This window comes from Leptodactylus fuscus, chromosome 4 (genome assembly GCF_031893055.1).
Source record: "Leptodactylus fuscus isolate aLepFus1 chromosome 4, aLepFus1.hap2, whole genome shotgun sequence".
Classification (NCBI taxonomy): domain Eukaryota; kingdom Metazoa; phylum Chordata; class Amphibia; order Anura; family Leptodactylidae; genus Leptodactylus; species Leptodactylus fuscus.
Window position 1 is genome coordinate 68,000,146 of NC_134268.1, and position 14,833 is coordinate 68,014,978.

The 14,833-nt window shown below is 39.2% G+C and overlaps 1 protein-coding gene across 2 annotated transcripts in view; it reads left to right on the forward strand.

Annotated features, from left to right (window-relative positions):
- Positions 1-14,833, forward strand: part of LAMA3 (laminin subunit alpha 3) — a 166,430-nt gene that overhangs the window by 125,033 nt on the left and 26,564 nt on the right. For both annotated transcript variants that reach the window (XM_075270593.1, XM_075270594.1), the window contains 6 exons: positions 2,273-2,503; positions 11,517-11,630; positions 12,910-13,028; positions 13,641-13,721; positions 13,881-13,987; positions 14,213-14,254. In XM_075270593.1, the coding sequence (XP_075126694.1) occupies positions 2,273-2,503; positions 11,517-11,630; positions 12,910-13,028; positions 13,641-13,721; positions 13,881-13,987; positions 14,213-14,254 (694 nt within the window). The remainder of the gene's footprint in view (positions 1-2,272; positions 2,504-11,516; positions 11,631-12,909; positions 13,029-13,640; positions 13,722-13,880; positions 13,988-14,212; positions 14,255-14,833) is intronic.

The following is a 14,833-nucleotide window of genomic DNA, read 5'->3' on the forward strand; positions in this document are numbered from 1 at the left end:
CATAGCTAGGGATTCAGCAGAGGGAGCAAACTTATTCAACTTGAAGGGGCCCCCAACCCAGTTATACTGGTATTATCACTATCCAGTAACCATACAGTTGTAGATAGTGACTCTTCACAGGACTCTGCAGACCATTTGATACATATACAGTACAGGAATAATTTGGTGACTTACAGTTGATATCTCTGAGTAATAATTCACATTTCCTGTCTCTTCCATCAGAATGCCCATGACCACTTCTTCCAGCTGTGACTTGTCTCTGTAAAGCTTGCGGCGCAGACATCTTTGACTCCTCACTTTTTCCAGGCACCCAAACCACATTGTCCTCACCTACGCAGTCCCCTGTAAATTAATAATAATCTGTGTGTATCTCTAAGTTAATAATGGCCCTGTGTACCCCCATAATTAATAATACCTTCTGTGTGCCCTATTAATTAATAATACCTTCTGTGTGTCCCTTTAAAGGGGCTCTTATCAGCAAAATCATGCTGATAGAGCCCCACATATGCGTGCATAGCCTTTAAAAAGGCTATTCAGGCACCGGTAAAGTTATATTAAACTACCCCGCCGTTTTAAAATAATAACCTAAAAAAGAATGTGCTCTACTTACGGATCGTGCACGCTGGGCGGGCTGAATGCATTCAGGGTGTGTCTTCATCTTCATCCACGCCTCTTCTTCCTCCGATGTCCTCCGGTCCTGTCCTCCTCCGGCGCTTGCTCGCGGACACTGAAAAAAAAAAAAAAAGCCTGGGCGCATGCGCAGTAGCCGTAGTAGAAGCCGCGTGCTACTGCGCATGCGCCCAAGCTATTTTTTTTTATCAATGTCCGCGAGCAAGCGCCGGAGGAGGACGGGAACGGAGGACATCGGAGGAAGAGGAGGCGGGGAAGAAGATGAAGACACACCCTGAATGCCCGCCCAGCATGCATGATCCGTAAGTAGAGCACATTCTTTTTTAGGTTATTATTTTAAAATGGGGGGGTAGTTTAATATAACATTTACGGTGCCTGAATAGCCTTTTTAAAGGCTATGCACGCATATGTGGGGCTCTATCAGCATGATTTTGCTGATAGAGCCCCTTTAATTAATAATACCTCCCTGTGCCCGCTTAAAGGGGTTATTTGGGATCAGAAATTTTAATGCGTGCAGTAGGGATGGGTTATAAAATAAAAATGCACTGACACTTACCTACATTGCCCTCTCTGTTCCTGCACTATGCCAGCCATCACCTTCACTGCCCTATTTACATACGGAGCGGCTGCAGCAGTCAACAGCACAGCAGTATACAGTGTTTGCCGTAGCTGCCGCGGTCTCGCTGACGTGACTTTCTCCTGAATGTCCATTTAAATAAATAATGACCACCCTAAATTATTACAACCCAATACCCCAGAGGATAAATACTGCATCCTAATGCTCCTTTATATTAATAATGCTCTTGCTTACCCCAATGACCCTATATATTGTTAATACTCTCTTATATCATTATTGCCATTCAATATAAATAACACCCCACTACTCCATCCCCACCCCACAAAAAAATAAAAATGAGAACAATACTATTGATCTCATGATGTACGGACTTGCCATCACCACCTCTGCTTCTTGCAGAATCTTGTAGGCTGCAAGTCACTTCAGTACAAGTAGCTGACACCACACCAACAGCTTTCTGCTCTACCAATCAACTGTATCTGTGTCCTATAGATATCAATACAGTTAAAATGCCAGAATGTGCGGTGGCCCTGAAATGGGTCCCACAAAGTCAACTCCCCTCGTATCCCCCCCACAAGCTATGTCTCTGCACCTACAGTATATAAGTTAATTGGACATCTCATCCAAAGCATGGTAGCTCCCGTTCTTTCATGTTTGGCCATACTCTCATGCTACATTGCTGTGTTAGATAGTTGCCTAGTGTTCATTTTACAGCAATTCCCCCATCCTCATATATCCTCAATATGTCCCTCCCCATATTCATGTAATTTAACTAGAGTGGTAACTTGCAGCTCCTGGGCCCGACTGCAGAATATGTAGTGGGGGCTTCAACTTACAATATTGGTATTATCTTATGTTGTTCCTGGGCCCCCTATATCTTTGCCCCTATGTCTACCCCTTCTATGTATAGAAAACCATGGGAGATTTGTCTCTGACTATGTTACTGTCTCCACTTAAGAATATTGTAAATTCTGATCAGAAGAATTAGTAAATTATATACAAAATTTGTGTCTATAATTTAGTGATCATATGGACTCATGTTTATATGGTGCTGTTACTATTTAGAGCAACTTCCGGCATGCGAGTAGCAACAGCCTGGTGTCTCGAGAAGAACTGATGATGATCTTGTCCAGACTGGAAAGTTTGCACATTCGAGCCTTGTACTTCACTGAGACTCAGCGGCTCACCCTTGGGGAGGTTGGGCTGGAAGACGTCACCATCTCAGGAAGTGGGCGTGTAGCACTCAATGTCGAGATATGTGCCTGCCCACCCGAATACACAGGTGATTCATGCCAGGTATGTTTTAGTACGGTCTGGTTACTTATCTCATGTTATTATCCTGTTGGCACCCAAATAAACTATTCAGCTGGTACTTTTGTTCCCAATATAAATCAGGCTACTGATAACAATTTACTATATATATATATATATATATATATATATATATATATATATATATATATATATATATATATATGTATATGTACCACGGAAGTATATTCTATATAATACCACTGACTACTGACCACTGGAAAATATGTTATTTCAGAATTGTAAAGTTCCATTTTTTATTTTATTTTTTTTCAAAAGACATACAAATGTTTCCATTAATGCTCCTATTGATTTCAGTAGGATTTTGGCGCCTTCAGTTGTCCTGAGTTGGATCCTGATCTGCCAAGTTTTAGTTGTGTTTGGTGGACGGAGCAGAGTAGTTTTCTACATTACTCTACTCCTACCACTCTTGTAAGATCATCCATGTTGACCTGTAGATGAACATGGTGTTATCTCGGGGTTATCAGACCATTTATCAAAGTTCTTAAATTGTGTTTAATTGTTCAGCGTTAACATATCTGCTGTGGTGAGAATATGACCAAACCATGTAGTAACTGTGCTCATCCAAAGACATCCATCCATTCAATGAGCCTAATGGCCACATGACTATTCAGGCAAGACAGAGCTACACCTTTGCTTTACCTGCAAAATTGTAGGGCCGTTGGGCACTGGCTGTGGATGGGGCCTTGGCTGTTTACTTTTGCTCCACTGGCTGTATTCTTGTGTTGTAAATCAGACATGATAAACATGGGCATTTCATAAATTTTTGAAAATGCCCAAAACTTACTAATAAACAGGCTGTTGGTCCTATACCACCAGATTGTTAGTAATATACAAAAACATGAGTGGTGTAGACACTGCCATAAAGTGGAATGCTTAAGAGTTATGGGACTGGGAGTCAAGCAAGAGCTGCATTTTGAACACAAACTGCATTATGGCCTTTTTACAAAGAATATAGTAAAAATTTGGAGAGGAATTTGACGCTGTCTTCTACCTAGGATTCTGCTTCAAATTCCATCCCTGTGTAACTCGTGAGAGCTTCAGCTTTCTGACATGGGTTTGTTCACTGACCAATCTCAGAAACAATGGGGCTAATCCGGTAGTGTCACACCATGGGTTCTGTGGCTCAATCCTCCTTGGAATCCATGGCAAGATCGAGCAGGACGTTTTTTTTTTCTTCAGTGTCAATGGGAAGCAGATTCCAGGAATCAGATGTAGATTCTTCCATGTGGAAAAACCTTGAAGATGATTTTTGTGGACTGTAAGCAATATTGCAGTGCTGCTATCATTTGGACAGTTAATAGTAATCATGAATATAGGTACATACAGGTAACTCAGTCAAGATGGTCTCCAGTAAGCTTTTACATGAATGAGCCACTGAATCAAAACATTCCCAACAGCACATACAGTCTGAGTATGTCGTACCCTATTACTGTACAGAAAGCCATTGTACATGTCACTTTAGACACTTGTTTCGATTTCATAGCAAAAACCATGAATGACATATTTTCTGTGTTACTGACATAATAGAAGTATGTTACTCATAACTTCAATTGAATATAGCATGTAGTTCTTCAGTAAAAAAAAAAAAAACAAAAAAAAACACAGTGTAAACCCAGCCTTATGGAAAGAAAAGAAAGGTTAAATCTTTTCATTTCTTTAGTGTGAATTTCAGCAAACAGTAAGTAAAGCGAGGAGTAGGATCTGGGTGTGCCTCTGCAACAAGTCCAAACCTTGACAATACCACCTTTGGACCTGCAGCCAGGGAACAATTGACATTATTTATATAGTACATGATGTGTAGCACTCCCTCTTTATGCTCCTAGGGCTATATATGAAGCAGACCCCTGCCTGTATAGATTTCATCACTTATACACCTTTCACGTATAAGAGTTTTCACTGAATAGCTCTTTCTATGTAGCATGGGCTAATGGGGCTGTGTTCAGAGAGTTATATTATTGATTCTATTTATACGATATGTTAACTAGAGATGAGCGAGTACTGTGGGGATCAGCCGATCCGAACAGCACGCTCCATAGAAAAGAATGGATGCACCTGGTACTTCCGCTTTGCCGTCGGCCGGCCGCTTAACCCCCCGAATGCCGGCTACGTCCATTCATTTCTATGCGAGCGTGCTGTTCGGATCGGCTGATCCGAACAGTACTCGCTCATCTCTAATGTTAACATATTGCAAGATATCACTGCAGATGGAAAATCGCGGCACACACCACTAGAGGTTGTAGTATAGAGCTACAGTATTCTCCCCATGAAGTAAATTACCAGCCTATCTTAAGCACAGATGTTCCCTAATGCCTGTTACAATGGACCGTCAAAATATCGGTCATGTGAATAGTACCCATTCACAGACATTGACTTTAAAGCTGCTGCGTTATGTCTGTTAAAAAACAGAAGTCACACAGACATTATTTACTGTCTTGTGAATGTAGCTCATAGCTAAGACCTCACATTGCAGAAACGCAGTATTTTTTCTTACAGATTTTACAACATGTGACATTGGCTAAAAAAAAACGCAGCAAAATCTCTGCAACGTGGGGCTTTAGACTGAGGCTTCACATTGCGGAAATACAGCTGGGAAAAAATACTACATTCTATATCACCAGCAGATTGATGCTATGGCCCCATGTTGCAGAAACTCTGCATTATTTGTTGCAATTTCTGTTGCGGTTTTTTTTTTTGTGCAGAAGTTATGGGAAGGAATATCTAGGAAACAAAACAAAATACTTCTTCCTTCTGTTCAATCCACTCCTGGCTTTAGCGCAAAAAACTGCAGCAGTATCTGCAACAAAAAAAAAGCAGCAAATCCCCGGCCTCAACCTGGGGATTTTATTTAATCTCATCCCCACATTGCAAAAAGAAAAAAACTCTGCTGAAATTATTATTATTATTATTATTATTATTATTTTTAATATGACCTGTAAATATGCTGTGTTTTCACCATAAAATTATATGGGGGGGAGGAATAAAAGTCAAGAAGAAGTAGCATTTCCACTGCTGATTTTTTTTTTTTTTTTTCTACAATGTGTGGATGGGATTAGCCAGAATCCCATCCACTTTGCAGATACTGTTATATTGCCACAATGTTACTGCTGAGGCCTAAATGCTGCATTTTCGCAACCTGGGGCCACAGCCTTAAGCCCCTGATTTGTGGCTATAGTATCTCAACATGTTTTATCTGATATATACCTGGTCATTTGTGATTATTATAATTATTTTCGTGTAATATGATGTATTTCTTATCTCCTATTGGCTGATAGTAATTGTATATATAGCCTCAAAAAAGATTTGTAGTCCAGCACCACATATTAAATTTTTGCTAAAACATAGCTTTTAATTAAATATAAAATTTAAAAACATTCATAAGGGCACATGGTACACAAGAAATAATCAGAAAAAAATATTGAACATAGTTGTGACACAAAAAGAAGAAAAACAGACCAGTTCCAAGTTCACACAGTGCAGAAAGGCTGACGCGTTTCGAGACTCCTGTCTCTTAGTCGTAGCGTATTTTTTCTGATTATTTTTTGTGTACCATGTGCCCTTATGAATGTTTTTAAATTTTCTATTTAATTAAAAGCTATGTTTTAGCAAAAATTTAATATGTAGTGCTGGACTACAAATCTTTTTTGAGGCTATTTGTGTCTTGCCCCTGTCCGGGGGGAGTGGTCCGTTTACCTTTTTCCAACGATTTTTGGTATATTTAGGCTGGCTGTGGACTCACATTACATTGTTACAGTAATTGTATATCTATAGATATAAAAGTTGAGTTACTTACTGTGAATTCCTAGTATAGTATTCCTAGTATACTCACACCTGCTGTATAGAATCCACACGTTCAGCATGTGAATTTAGTTGTACAAAATCACATGCAGCGCATACAGTTCTAGATTGTAGGCATGCTACAGATTTGTATATGCTGTACTTGCACCTGTAAATACACAGTATTCCATCTTTGAGTTGTTCTCTGAATCTAGGAAAGTTCGGTGACGTGTAAGCTTTCCTGCACTCTGGTCTCTAGAATGGTTAGTAGCCACCTTTGTAGGATCAGCAATATTTATACCCAGCTGTGATTCTGAATAACTTGACTTAAGGTATGTTCACACAGGGTTTTTTGGATTGGAACGTAAGACGGAGGCCGCCTCAGGTTCTGATCCAACAGCTGGGTAGCCGCAACTGAAAGCCAGTGCACTGTACCGTTATCCAGCCGCACGCTACGCTCCAGATTAGCCCCAATGAATGGGCCTAGTCTGGAGGAGAGAGTGTCTTTAGGCCGAATCGCGAGGCGAAAAGGCCTGAAGAATGAACACCTCACTTCTTTTTCCAAGAGCCGGCACAAGTCGGCTGAGCTGCTCCCATTGATTTCAATGGGAGCCGTCTTTTTGGTCAGGATTTTGAGGCTAATACGGCCTCAAAATCCTGACCAAAAAAACCTCTGTGAACTTACCCTAAAGCTGAAGCTCCCCATTGCAAAAATGCAGTATTTTTACCAATTCGGAACCTGCAAAGTGAATGGGATTTTGTCTAATCCTATCCACACATTGCTGAAAAAATATTGAAAACAGCCGCATTTTTGAAAATCGCAGCATGTCGATTATACCTGTAGAAACACCAGAATTTTCAATATAGGTATGAAAAGGGCAGAAAGTCTGCAGAGGCAAACGCAGCAAAAACGCAATGAAAACGCTGTTTCCATCACAGTTTTTTCCACAGCTTTTTTTTTTACTATGTTTCGTTTTGTGGGACCTGAGCCTAAAAGGTAGCAATTTATTACTGAGAACATAGCCCATGTCATTCTACTGGTCATTGGCTTGTCACATATTCTGTTAGGCTGGTCTTACACGACTGTAATGCTTTTACAGTCCGCAAGTTGCTGATCAGCAACACTAGTTGCTGATCAACAACATAGACTCCGCAGATGCCCGTAAACTGCCGCACTCGCCCATAGAGTTCTATGGGCGAGTCCGTGCAGTGCCGTGAATTACGGCCATTATGGACATGTTCTATAAAGTGCGGACCTCGGTTGCGGATAAAATATCCGGTGGTGTAAGAAGCCGCATTGAATATAATGTGTCCGCAAATGGTCCGCATTTGAAAACCCTCAATTGCAGACCATTTGCGGTCTTAAACTACAGTTGTGTAAAACCAGCCTTAATCTAATAGTCCGCAGAATTGAACAGGTTAATTACAAATGCTAATACTGTGAATGAGGAATATCCAGGGGCTTGCTTACTACATGCAGGGGCTTGCTCCTAAAAATGCTCTTCTATAACTGTGCTATGCTGAAAATATGTAGCCCAAAGGAAGCTGTGGCACCTCTGACTGATCCATCACACATACATCCTATTTGTCTACAGCATTACTCAGGCTGAGATTTACCGTACTAGTGGTCTGCAAATGTCTGAGACTCACAGGGTGGAGGCGAAGTGTTATCAGACACACCTTAGATACGTTGCAGCAATATTCTAAACTGTCAGCCCTTGGGGCCACTCATATTTATTACACAATATGACTCATGCAATGGTTTGAGAGGTGGGGCATAGCTCAGCCCCATGCGTCCCTCGTAGCAAGCCTGAATACCTGAGTCACAAGGGCTGCAGTATAAGAAGGATTTGACAAGGTGGATGACAGTTTTGTAAAGCGGGAACTGCGCTGTGAAGAATGGGCGCTTACTAACCTACAGAGGGTTCAGTGCATTTTGGCGGCAGCAACAGGACAAGGAGCTTTAATATTACTTATCAGGAAAATGATCCACCTGCTGACTTTCTCAATGGTCTTGGTGCTTTGTGGGGCAATTGGCACACAGCAGAGGGTAGAGTTCCTACAGATGCCCCTAAGGATCAATCAACAACAGAATATCTTGGATGGCCGAACAAACAATGTAAGTGTATAGAACAATCAAAAATTAGAGAATTGAAATATATAATGTGTGTGTGTGTGTGTGTGTATATATATATATATATATATATATATATATATATATATATATATATATATATATATATATATATATTTACGGTATATATATATATATATATATATATATATATATATATATATATATTATAATATGCACGATATGTGTTCTGTTTTATGATGATAATTATTAATGTATTAATATTACATTATTTAGTGCTTTAGGTAACATATTCACAAGTATTAGCGTACATGTATTTTATTTTCATGTCCACAAAGGATTAATATAGTGCAGATTTTTTTCAGTAGAAAAGCAAAAAATGTACCAGATAGTAGGATTTGTGATGCAGAATCCATCATATAGTTGTCACAATTTCATCTATGCTTTACAAAGGGTGAAATCTGTAATAAAAACTTGCAATATGAAGTGACATGCGAGACATTGAAAATCCACAGGCCTATTTGTGTGCAGATTTTTACCGCTGCTGCTGGATGAGATTTGTTGACATTTCATCCACTTTGGTATTAATGTAAATTATTCTAATTTTTCCACCCACAATGCTGCGGAGATACTGCAGTGAATAGATTCTGCACAGATCAAGTCTCATAGCTTTAGGAAATCTTCGTAGCCAAAATCTGGAATGCGATTTCTCTATTAATAAATGTTATTATTAACAGCATGTTTGGTCTGATAGTGTAGACTGAGTCACCTAACTCCTGTACAACTGCGGTCTTAGCTTCTGACTGCCTTAACCATTAAGGTTGTTTTTATATCATTTGTATATTAATAGTTCATCTATTAGTAATATTTCATCTGCTGAGTCTGTCAGGACCTGTAGATCCTGCTGGCGGCCAAGGATCTGCCAGAGTTCTGCATGTGAGTGCATGTCCTCTGGATGGCTCCATTCATTTCAGCAGCGTTCTTGTATTATAAGAAAGCACCTGGACTTTATCGGTATTATGTTTTATGATGCCTTCATTCACTGCAAGTGAGATCATTCCAACCACTGTTGTTGTTTGTTTCTTTACTAAAACACAAAGGAAACATTTATCAGAATCTGCTTTCATGTCTTCCTTAGACAAGTTCACATGTGGCAGATTTGTGGCAGATATTGTGACTGTTTTTTCAATTGAATGGGGCTTGCAGAAGTGCATATACTTGGCACAGGAGCAACCTCATCCAGATGGATGGAACAGATTTTCAGTTGCCGAGATTTCCACACCAAATCTTCTGTGTCTTAATTTACACTGTGGTTTAAGGGGGAGTTCACACGGAGTAACGTGCCTTGAAATCAATGGGAGCTTTTACGGCGCTCAAAATCTCACACGCCGTATACGTGCCAGGTCACGCGGCACGTTACTCCGTGTGAATGGACCCTTAAAAGGCTGCGGAAAAAAACTGCGGAAATACAACACTTATTTTCACAAGGTTTTTTATGTTTTCTCTGAGTTTTCCTCTGCAGACTTTCCACCCTTATTATACCTTCTACAAGTATAATTGACATGCTAACATTTTCGAAAACGCAATCGTTTTTGAAACAGATTTTCCGCTGCAGATTTTTTCCTGCAATGTGTGAATGTGATTAGCCAGAACCCCATTCACTTTGCAATGTGGGGCTTCAGTGTTTAAATAGCCATTAAATGGGACATTTTTCAGAGCCATTTTGCATCTGTTGTGCACCCATTTTCATTGATTTGAGTCCATTAAGGGATGCATGGCCAAAAAGGCCAAAAATAGGACATGTCCTATTTTTTGATGGCAAATTAAAATGGACTGTCAAAAAACAATGTTCATGTGAATAGAGCTTTATTCCAAAAAAAGCAGCACAAATGTTCTTAGTTTGTCTTGTATCACTTCTTGGCTTAAGTAAAAAAACAAACAAAACAGTGTTGCACTGCAATACCACATGCATCCTGTAGACAAATGGGGCAGTGTTTAGAAAGAAAAACTAGGCAGGTTTCTCCTTTTCTCATAATTACCAGAAATTCCTATACTTTTATGTAAGGCAAAGTTGCGCTTTTTTCATAGAAGGTGATTCTATCTACTCCAAAGGTATCACATTGATGGCAAAGGCAGGGGAATCACTGCTGCGGTATTCTAGTAGCCACACATGTAGGGGTAATTTATATTGTGTGGTATATTGCCATACATGTGTCCATTAAAGTCTATAGACATGGTAGGATATGTGTTAAAGAGTTCTCCAGCATATTTACTGACCTAGAGCGAGTTTAGCCTAACATTTTGTTCAAACAGATTATTCTTTTCCACTTCAGTACTACTACACATATATATTAGCATATATAGCACCAACATATTCTGCAGCGCCGTACAGAGGGTATCATCACTCACATCGCTCTCTGTCCCTGTTGGGGCTCACAATCTAAATTCTAAGCTAACAGTTACAAGATTTCTTTATTAAATCTTATTTTTCGGAATAAATTCTTTAGAAAAATTCTAGAAACACCTGCAGGGCGATAATAATTTACAATTTTCCATAGTTGTCCTTCATATTCATCAGGGAATGGCAGGTGCTGTTTTTTGCCAGCCATGTTGCATTTGGTTGTATGCGGAGTTGTCGTGTCAGCTTCTCTTTGCATTGTATTTAGACAGATTCTTTAGGACAAAAGTTACCCTGAGCCCTTCTGGTCATTATCACATCAATGTCACTTGCTAAATGAGAAATACAGAATGGTCAGATTTTTATTTTGCTGTGGCCCTATATATACTGAAGGCACAATGTATGTCTATTGTTTGTGAAGTTCTCTCTTATCGCCAAACTGACACAGTGTTGAGAACTTTTTAGTACATTATCACATAACATCTTGAAATATCTCACAATCAGAATTTGGTAAATACAGGAAATATAGTGACTACTCCAGATGAAAATGGAACAATAAGCCCAAACTGGCCGATGTCGCGAATACAGAAAAGCAGGCCATTAATGTCTACTGGGGTCTTTGTTTCCGTGAGCATATAAACCACCTTTGGAAGTGGCACATACCAGTATCTGATATAGTCTCATACGTAAATTATTTCTATCTACAGGACTGTGCACCTGGGCATTATCGGGAGAATAAAGGGTTGTACCTAGGAAGATGCGTCCCATGCAGATGTAATGGACACTCAACACGATGCGACGATGGATCTGGAATATGCATTGTAAGCTCCACTTCATATTGTTGTATTTCTATTTTGAGTAGGGCTGAAATATGTTGTCAGTGTTATGTACAATAGGAAAGACTTTCCTTGACAATCCTCATGGACTTTACCCCCCAGTATTGTGTATGTGTGGAACTGGCTAATCATTACTATATCTTGCCACTAGCTTTGGAATACAGAGATGAGTTGGGTTTCCTTTTGTGTATTTCTATATAATTGAGATACATGTGTAAAATGTCTATCACATCACGGTTTACACATTCAGTAATATAGTCATTGCAGTCAGTATTATTATACAATGTCCTTGTCATGCCATTAGACCTTATTCACACATCCATGAATCAAATAATATGGGTTCTGTCCATGTTCTCCATGGACACCACAAGGTGCCATTGGCTGTATACAAATGTCCAGAACAGAAGCAAGCACTACTTTGGTCCTCTTTGCGGACAAAACGTGACCATTGAAGTTCATTGGTATGTGAAAATCTTGGACAGCACACAGATGTCACTGAGGAAAATTGGTTCCTGGTAAGGCAGCAGTTGGAAATGATGTACTACCCAGGTCAGGCATACCGTATGATATGTACAATCAAGTAGGAGCTGAAGTCAAACGCACATTATGTGCATGCTCAGTCCTGGGCGGCCAACTTTTGTCTGGTAGAGAGCAATACTCAGGAGCCATATCCTTCCTTTCATATGACTGTTAGCTCTGCATCCCCTATAGCCCCCTGCATATGTCATTTGTGATCACATTCTCTGCACATGTAAAGTAAATGTCACCCACTGACAATACTTATAACTTATAACCTCTTGGTTATCTGTATTATTCCTATGGGTTCAGTAGTTTGCAGAGTTAACAGTTCAGTATAGGGAGTGGCTGTATATGTATACAGGACAAGCTGCTACAGGATTATGCTACAGTAGTATGCAGACTCATCATATCAACCTATGAGAACAGTCAGTAATTCTAGTTGTCCTCATGTCTTTAAAAGGAAAAGTATGACTAACCTCATGACTAGCATAAGCATTACATTAGTACACAGCCATTTAATAAGAAACAGCAATTACAATGTTGGTTGCTACTGCTTATAATGTAGCTGTTGGAACATGTTAGCTTCATTGTCCATATATGTATGGTGGATGGTATTCATTATGGGGAAGCTGTGTACAGTATATATCAGTACACAATATATATGCTTATATACAAGTTGATCTTATACCACTGTTCAACTATTTTATAGTATATGACTGATTCTCATTTCTGACTTTGTACATAGAACTGTCAACATAACACCGAGGGCGACCATTGCGAACTGTGCAAAGAAGGGTATAGTGGGAATGCGACCCAGGGCTCGTGTACTTTATGCCCTTGTCCTCTCCCTGTGGTTTCTAACAGGTGAGTATACCTATGTCATATACAACATATTGGTACACGTTTGCTAGTTTGAATTATGGGGTCACTTATATCTGTTCTTCATCTTTATGATATATACAGCAGTTCCCACACTGACACTGCAATATGGAAACCTGTATTAATAATATATTCGTGGAATGATATCTGTTTCTGGTGTCTTATACATGGTATTCTGTAAGACGCTATTTCTTGGTGGCTAGTGACAATTATTAGTCAGGCGTTGTTCACATTACAATATATATCTACCTTTAGCATATATTCTTGGAATATACCCAGCACGTACACTGAGCATATCTATAGATATTCAGCCAAGAGCAAAAAGAAATTATTGTCTTAGTTGGGCTAAGGTTTCTGCAAGATACTGTTGTTAACCTGTACAGTTAACCTGGAGGATATCTTTTTTTTGTGATATCAGAGCCTTCCCTTAGAGGTAAACGTCAAAAATCCTTCCTTTTTGTTAGCACCTACATGTAGAGGACTTCTATGTAGAAGAGATACTCTATCCAGTAAATCACAATCCTCTGGTTCCTATGTATCTTTCAACATAATAATGTTACTTTAAAGAGAATGATAATATTTTTTTTTTTCTTTTAGTTTTGCAACAGGATGTTCTGGAAGTGGCAGAAATCTCAAGTGTTTCTGCAAACCAGGATACACAGGGTACAATTGTGGAGAGTAAGTATAAAGTAAAAACCATCACTTCTGTATATTATAGTCATTTCTTTATAAAGAGATATGTTTTTAGCCAGATGTCCAAAGCTATGTACACTGTACTCAAAGCATTCTGTCCATAATGCAAAGTTTACATATAGATTGTCTCTTTTCCATGTTTAGATGTGCACAAGGATATTATGGCAATCCTTTAAGACTTGGCGGAAAGTGTCAACCATGTAACTGCGGTAACAATGGGCAGCTGATAAGTTGTGACCCGCTAACAGGAGGTAAGATGGAGCGTGAATGTCTCTTTCCAGGGTTTTCTCATTGATTTCTAGTAAAGCATATTCATGTACTTTGCTTCAGAGTGAAGAATGGCTTTCTTCTTGTCAGCCTTTAGCGGGAGCTAATAATTTGTTGTATAGATTATTCCATATAATAACATATATTAAATTATATGTTAACAGAAAATTGTAGATTTATTAATGTAATTATGTTTCATTTATTTCCAGAATGTCTCGACGAAGATCCCAAAGACACGGGAAGTGATGACGGTAAGTGTTAATACTACATAGAAGTATATCAGTCCAGAATAGAAATTTGATGTTATAAGGCTGGGTTGTCAAATGAATGGATTAGTTTATATGAGACTATTATCTCGACGTGCCATTATGATTAAAATTCCTACTATCTGTATTTGTATTCTGTACATTCAGTACGTGTAATAGCAGATTTTACACAGAGGATTGTTACAGATTTTTATACAGCTGTCATGATTCTGTGTCCAGTCAACAAGACCTAGAATAGCTGAATATATACTGTATCTCCATATTGGATGTGTAGCAAAAAATCAATATACACTACACACCTTGACCTGCAGAAGGCTTCTTGCTCTGCAAGCTGTGAGCACGTTTATTCTGTATTTCCCTATTCTATTAATAATTTAGCACATGGGATATTTTAGCAGTCACAAAGTGTGAAAAGACAGGACCCACAAGGGGGGATTAGTAATACCGCCCAGGGCCAGATGTCGAGAAACTCCTATGCCCTAAAACCTGGTTTTCAACTTGTGTTATTTGGTTGCAAAGGGGTGCTCTGATGCTATACTATTAGGCAGCGCAGTGTTTGATCAT